General features: G+C 45.5%; 1 protein-coding gene across 1 annotated transcript; it reads right to left on the bottom strand.

The window, feature by feature from the left end:
• Nucleotides 1-1,475: 1,475 nt before the first annotated feature.
• LOC149281775 (protein FAM78A-like) lies at nucleotides 1,476-7,825 on the bottom strand. Its single transcript, XM_089498956.1, has 2 exons — nucleotides 7,563-7,825; nucleotides 1,476-2,052 (listed from the first exon to the last, which is right to left on the bottom strand). The coding sequence occupies exons 1-2, from the start codon at nucleotides 7,823-7,825 to the stop codon at nucleotides 1,476-1,478; spliced, it is 840 nt and encodes a 279-aa protein (XP_089355082.1).
• Nucleotides 7,826-8,065: the final 240 nt, after the last annotated feature.

Raw genomic sequence — 8,065 nt, forward strand, 5'->3', positions numbered from 1 at the left:
AGTCAATAAGTTCTCAGGTACTGGTCTTCATCCTCTCGCCGGTTGACACCTTTTGATGAGAAGTTACCCCCCCCCCCAAAAAAAATATGTGTTTCAACAATTTACTCAAAATGATTCAAGTCTTTAAACTATTACATCATAGTTGTCATTTCCTTTACTGAACTTGCTTATTTGACTTCGGCACAGAACGGTAACCTACTGAAGGGGGGATTTTAATTAAAAAAATACATTTTGTTTCTATTAATTAGTCATCTCTTGAAGATGGTTCTAACAGGGTTCTACAGAAGCCACCCTCTAAAATGATTCTAGTTATAATTCGGTTCTCTGGGTTTTCTGCTTCTTCTCTTCCATTTCACCAAATTCTAGAGAGGGCAATTATTTGAGTATTAGTACCATTGTGCCTCCCCATAAAGCAGCTTCTCTGATAGATATAACATTGTCCACTGTCCAGCAATGGTGACGTATCCACTAGTCAACTCTGTAAATACGAAAGCCCTGAGTTTTTGGTCTATAAGGAACTCCAGTTCCTTATTAACTCCATACGTTGGCACCCACCGTATATATAATGCCATGTAACATATTCCCATTATGTTAAAATCTGTGGTGGCTTCCAAAACCCAAGTAACATCTAAAGTATCCTCCAAGATCAATTGGGTGATATTATCCACCAAGAAGGCATGAGATGAATTCAATGACAAGACATGGCCATTGCACATATCTCTTTGGCACTTACAGGATTAAAAGATATACCTAGTAACAGCTCTTGTAACTTTTTTTCACCCCAGTAGTACAAGCAGAAACCTGAGTTACAACTTAAAGAGTTCCACAGGATGGCCAGCCTAACGTTGCTTATAAAATATATAAAAAATGAAAGCGATGCCGTAGCTAAAATGCAAAGTCCTCCGTGAAATAAGTTTCTTGGAACTATATAGGTAAAAGTGTTCATATCTAGACAGAGTCCTGTTTGCTCTCGGCAGAGCACTTCCTGAGACCGCTGCCGGAGAAGACGGCAAAGAATAACTATTCCTCCCCTAGTCTGCGGAGGTCTTACACATTGTAAAAGTTACAAAAAAGTCACTTGGAAATATGAAAAGCTTTCATTATTTTGCTATTCGGTTTGTCCGAGAAGAACCTTGACTAAAAAGGCCATTGATATTGGCGTCTAACCCTCACCCCTAATTGTGGGATGACCTCGATCACTCACAGGTCCACAATGGCCAAGCATTGGCTTTTCCAAATGTTAAAGCTGGCCAGCGTCTGGTAGAAGACAAATTTCAAGGGGGACATAACATCAGTTTCTGCAATCAACAGCAAATGCGTCTTCACCTCTGCAAACACTTGGCCCTAACTGGCCTTATCACAGCCCTACAGAAGACCACTGTCCTAACTGGTGGGAAGGAGAGTCCCTTTGCAAGGAGTGCCCCCTCCCCTGTATAAAATAACACAGTGATACCCAAATAAAGCAAATTTTGCATTCACTCATGTCGTCCATTGAGCAGCCTGTTGGTTCTATCTTCTTTGATCCGCTGGTGCCTGGGGCCTATGACCACAACTGCCTGTCCATCCTTCGGCCTCCACATAAGTACCTGGGCATCGTTGGCGTTGGGTTTTACAAGCGCGCTGGGCGGTATGGGTTCGTTTTTGGAAAGCACCTGCGGCGGCTCTTGGGTGAAAGGCTCGCAGAGCTTGGCTCTCTGCCCCAAGGGAAGGTTTGGGTCGACTTTTATTTCCAGTTTCATCCTCCATTTTATAGTGTGGAGGATTACATGCTCACCAGTAGACATGTTGATGGCCACCAGCCAAGTAGTAAAACTCTGGTCTCTGTGGATCGCTGTCAACTTGGGTACATTCCCCTCATTGACGGGGACAGCCCACGTTACACTTGGGTAGAAGTTATCATTCATGCTGACAATGAACCTGGTGTCCCGTTTGGTGGGTCCAGTAATGGTGCAGGTCTCTGTGGTATTGCCGTACCAAGGGTAGTTCACTCCATCGGAGTCGCTGATAACCGGGATTTTACCTTTCTCAAGGTCTGGCAGTTCCCAGCTGGACCTGCAGATATAAAAAGTCATCGGTAAGCAATGGGACATGAATTCTATCTTTCTACAGTATTTAATCAGTAGCATAAACAGGGTCCCTGCCCCACCAATGGTCCATCCTCCGACAGAGGCAGTCACTGGTGATCTAGCATAAGGAAGCCATTGGATCTGTTCCTTGAAATGGGTCCTTGGGTTCCATCAGTGGCTGAGGATGATGGAACCCAGTGCAACCACAGCTCCCAGACCCCAAAAATGGGGAACATAGGGGTTACATAGTCCATCATCAGCTGCACCCCAATAACCCCTGTAGTTGTAACCCCTGTAAATAATTTAGTTGTACAACCGAGCTGAAGGAATGACAAAGAGTCCTCGTAGATATTAGTTTTGAGCCGATCCAACTTTTGGCCGCCGAGCTCGGGGATCACGCACAGAAGCCGGATTGCAGACAAAATCCGGTAAAAAGGCTGCAAAAGCCCACGTGCCGCCGACAAACCCTTAATCTTTCCTTCCTGGCAAAATGCGATTGCTTTATAAGAGCATCCTGCCGTGTGTGAGTTCCCTCTCTATAAGGACATCCTGCCGTTACTATGAAGAAGACTCCCCAGCCCCCCCACCGCTGGTCTTCCTGTTCTGCTTCCGTAGACACAAACAATTCTTCCTCTAATCGCAAGAACATTTTCTAGAAAGGGGCTGGGGAACAAAGAATAAGCGGCAACATGTGTATAGAATCAATCATTTCAGAAACGTCGGGGTCCCTCGTAACGATATTGTGTTTTCTCGATGATTTCGTCTCTGTTTTCAATACAAATCTTTTGGGTTTCCCGTTGTAATGAATTGTAGTAGGTGGTGAGCATAAGGGTTAATATCTGACCCCGATCTACTAGACAAACACTCCGACTCCTTATCATACTGCCTGTGGGGAACAATAGAATATCTCAGTCTTAATCACCCAGCAGGACTCTCTGACTAATGAAAGTCTATGGAGGAGCGGACTTCATTAGCATTGCCATAAAGCATCAGCTCAGTGTGGTGTTTGAGCCGGGAAAGTCACCCAAAATATCACATGACTGACAGCAACGGCGGCCTGCAGATAAAGGGAGATTATTGGAACAAAATGAGATAAAACCAGGTTTTTGTCACCAACTTATATTACTGCGCTGGAGGATTATTACTGTATACAGCGCTGGGGGTTATATTACTGTATACAGCGCTGGGGGTTATATTACTGTATACAGCGCTGGGGGGTTATATTACTGTATACAGCGCTGGGGGTTATATTACTGTATACAGCGCTGGGGGGTTATATTACTGTATACAGCGCTGGGGGTAATATTACTGTATACAGCGCTGGGGGTTATATTACTGTATACAGCGCTAGGGTTATATTACTGTATACAGCGCTAGGGTTATATTACTGTATACAGCGCTGGGGGTAATATTACTGTATACAGCGCTGGGGGTTATATTACTGTATACAGCTCTGGGGGGTTATATTACTGTATACAGCGCTGGGGGTATATTACTGTATACAGCGCTGGGGGTTATATTACTGTATAGTGCGCTGGGGGTTATATTACAGTATACAGCGCTGGGGGGTTATATTACTGTATACAGCGCTGGGGGTTATATTACTGTATACAGTGCTGGGGGTTATATTACTGTATACAGCGCTGGGGGTTATATTACTGTATACAGCGCTGGGGGTTATATTACTGTATACAGCGCTGGGGGTTATATTATTGTATACAGCGCTGGGGGTTATATTACTGCATACAGCGCTGGGGGGGTTATATTACTGTATACAGCGCTGGGGGTTATATTACTGTATATAGCACTGGGGGAGTTATATTACTGTATACAGCGCTGGGGGTTATATTACTGTATACAGCGCTGGGGGTTATATTACTGTATACAGCACTGGGGGGGTATTACTGGATACAGCACTGGGGGGTTATATTACTGTATACAGCGCTGGGGGTTATATTACTGTATACAGCACTGGGGGGGTATTACTGTATACAGCACTGGGGGGGTTATATTACTGTATACAGCGCTGGGGGGTAATATTACTGTATACAGCGCTGGGGGGTATTACTGTATACAGCGCTGGGGGGTAATATTACTGTATACAGCACTGGGGGGGTATTACTGTATACAGCACTGGGGGGGTATTACTGTATACAGCGCTGGGGGGGTATTACTGTATACAGCACTGGGGGGGTTATATTACTGTATACAGCACTGGGGGGGTATTACTGTATACAGCGCTGGGGGTTATGCTCAGGGAGAATAAATATAATTTTCCACGATCTTCTCTTTTAAGTTTCTTCTGGAGAATAATTATTCTTTCTTTCAGATATTTGCCGCATCTTAAAGGGGCAGCGCGGTCAGAACAGGTATGAGGCTACTTAATATAAAGCAGAACGGACCCTGAAGCCCTCGGGACGCCCCGGCATCTGGATTAATGCTCTCAGTCCAATAACTAAAACTTTTATATCAGTGGAAATAAATAACAGCGGCTTCTCACGGACATCAACGCCACGGACGCGCTATACAGAGATAGCTTCGGAGACAAAACACTGATAGAGGCCGGAAAATACACATAAAGGGCACTCCGGCGAGTGATGAAAGACGCAGGGGAGACACCTGGGGACTCTAAGGGATCCACCCCGAGTCTCTGGGTTTTTGCCCCAATCTCAAGGCGAAGGGGCAGATTCACGAGCCGACTCCTTCCAATCCCCCCACCCGCTGTGATCATATATATAACACACAGCATATACCCCGGGGGTCTCCGTCTGGTCCGAGAGCCGCACGTGACCTGCAATGGGTCATACGTTCTTCTAGAGAGCTGGGAGAGGGGAGGGGAACGTTGGATTTCTGCTCCCCCCACACCAGGGAAATAGATCCGGAGGGTAAAGAGATGAACCCCTTGGGGGAGGTCAGGGATCTCCTTCCAAGCGCCTCAAACTCTAGAGGAAGAGCTCTAGAGGAGCGAGAAGAGCCTTGCGCTCCACTCCCACTTTGTCACCCGTAATCCTAATAGCCTTTTCGGAATCCTGTCTAAATCATCGATCCGCCCCCCCCCCTCCTTTAATTATTTTCTCCGCTACCAACAGGACTGGACTGGACTGTTTCCAGCTATGGATATTTCATTAATCCATCCACGGCTGGCTGCGGGGTGACTTTTCAAACGAAGGTCATCCGATGTGAAGGAAAACCAGCGAGAGATAGAGCGTTATCGCGGCTTCTTCCTTTAACCGAGATGGCATTATTATTATTTATTGACTTGTATAGCGCCATCATATTCCGCAGCGATGTACAACGCATAAGGAAACTACGCTCTTAACAACCATCTGGATTCAAGATATTTATGACAGCGACAGGTATGTCCTGGTAGCTGCACCAAGCTGATGATGTCCCCCCAGCTCCCACCTTATCACCCTTACACCATCTGCACATGCGCGTTACTGGATTTGGGTGGAACGTAGAATCGGCCCCATTCGGCCCCCGTCTAGTCTGCCCGTTTCTCCTGCTGTAAAGACTCAAACCTTAATCAGTCGTTGGTCTCGTCTTAGATTCAGGAGCTGTATGTCTATCCCACGCATGTTTACATTCCCTCACTGTATTACCCTCTACCACTTCTGCTGGGAGGCTCTTCCACTTATCTACCCCCTCTCTCTGTAAACCTCTTTACGTTCAGTCTAAGCCTCTGACCCTCTAGTATTAGATTAGGGTCTCCTTCTGTATTTTATTACATTATTTTCTTTTTTTCCCCTTGTTTCTATCACAGGGTAAGGACAGGGATCGTGTAACGTGTTACAGAATATTATCTGGACAGGAATTTAGCGAGGTGACTGCTCAGGGAAAGCCCTGGAAGCGAACGCAACATTTTCCCGTGTCAGCCTCTAATCTCCGGCCGCGCTGATCTCAGCGTTATTGTATCGCACCGGGACGCGCCGCTGGATTCTGATGGGTTATCGAGGGTTTGATTAATGCGGGAATCTTTAAAGAAACATAATATTTATATAAACACGATATACAAAACACTGTTTCCTCCAACCAATGTTACATCTAAACTGGATACTTTAATACACTGAGTGTCTAATATATATATATATAGTATCTATACTATATGACCAAATGTATGTGATCTCCCGACCATCACACCTATATGAGCTGGTTGGACATCCCAGTCCCAAACCATGGGCATTGATATGGACTCCGGAGAAGATCCTTTTCTATCCCAGCATAGACTGCGCCCGGCGCACAAAGCGAGCTCCGTAAAGACAGGGCTGGATGAGTTTGGGGTGGAAGAACTTGGCCGGCCGCACAGAGCCCCGACCTCAACCCCGTCGGACAACTTTGGGATGAACTGGAATGGAGCTTGGAAGCCAAGCGTCTCGTCCAACATCAGCGCCGGACCTCACAAACGCTCTACTGGATGAATGGGCAAAAAAAAACACAGAAAGGCTATTATAGCCACAAAGAGGGGGTCAACTACATATTAACGGCCATGGTTTTGGAATGGGATGTCCAACAAGCTCATATAGGTGTGATGGTCGGCTGTCCACATACTTTTGGTCATTGTGTCAGTAATAACAACACAGAAGCTTTTAAAGATGGCGGCTGCTTGCTATGGCAACAGAGCCTTTCACCTAATCATTGCCTTTTTGTTGCCATATCCCTGCAGGCTATAATGAAGACGTCTCATATAAAATATGAGTGCCTTCAGGGATGGAATAAAGATTATTCTGGGGCATTTATTGGGATCACCATAGATGGCGGGTAACCTGGAGGCAAATATTACTTCAAATATATTATAAGCAGCTATATATATCGGGCTTCCAAAACTCCCTTTTTTGTGAAAAAAATGATGCCGTAGAAGGCCTTCATTTACCTGTCTACTTTATCTTATTCTATTGTAAAAAGGATATTGTTCTTGATGCTAAACAAGGTTATTAAAGTTTATTTACTAAAGAGCCATAAAAAATGATGGCGGAACCTGCTTTGAAGGAGGTTGCAAAGACGTCTGCTACCTGGAGCCTCGTTTTGTTAATTATTTTATTATATATGAGAAGATCGCAGCTGTTTACATTAAAGGCCGTGCTCTGTGGCATTAACTTTTAATTATCTGGAATCCTATAAAAAGTTCCTCATTTCCATAAAAGTAAAAAAAAAGAAGTTGCTACCCATGGGGGTAACCAACCTCAGAAGGGTACAGATCTGTTGGGACCGGACAGTTGTCCTCGACGTAAGATGGAAACCCAACTATATGATCATGTAAACAATGCTCTAGACCAGTAGTTGCCCCAAAAACAACCTACATCAGCTATAGAATGATAAGGTAAGAACTTGAAGAACATGAACTTGGTCACAAATGGCCAAGTCATCCTGCGAGGTGTAAGTTGAGATGGAAGTCCCCAGAAAACCCTTGACCGATGCGTCCCTCCAGCCGCAACGCAAGGTAAACGGCTTGTATCTCTACCCAGTAATGGTGCCCAGCTCATTGCGCAATATACTCACATGCCAAGGTCTCCATAGTGGTTGTAGAATTCCATCTGGTTGCAGCCCTGGATCCAACCAACTCTCCAGGTCTCTTTCCCGAGAACGGGAGGCACAAACACTTGGGCAGAGGCTCGGAAATGGGGCGTCCGGTATCTGAGGACCACGTTGGACGACTCGTCAATGCTGGTGGGAGTGGGGTCGATGGAGGCTTTGATGTCCAGGACAGTGATGGACTCTCTGAAGACCTTGGGTTTGCAGCTAAGGCTTTGAATGCATCCCATGGTATTTAACACCAGGGCAATCTCTAGCAGGTTCAAACAGTCTTGGGGGAGGCGACGCATTGAGAGCCGATAGTTATTTCTGCCGTCCAACTCTTCCTCCCTTTGTCTGACGATAATATTGTGGATCTCCCGTGCTATATCCATAGAGCTAGAATCACAAGCATCTCAGCGCTTCCAGCAATCGGCCTCTTTGCTTCCTTGGTACCTGGAATCATCCTTATTGTTAGTTTATATTTTACT

This window comes from Sceloporus occidentalis, unplaced genomic scaffold (genome assembly GCF_023333645.1).
Source record: "Sceloporus occidentalis isolate IW3139 unplaced genomic scaffold, rSceOcc1.0.p SCAF_127, whole genome shotgun sequence".
Lineage (NCBI taxonomy): Eukaryota > Metazoa > Chordata > Lepidosauria > Squamata > Phrynosomatidae > Sceloporus > Sceloporus occidentalis.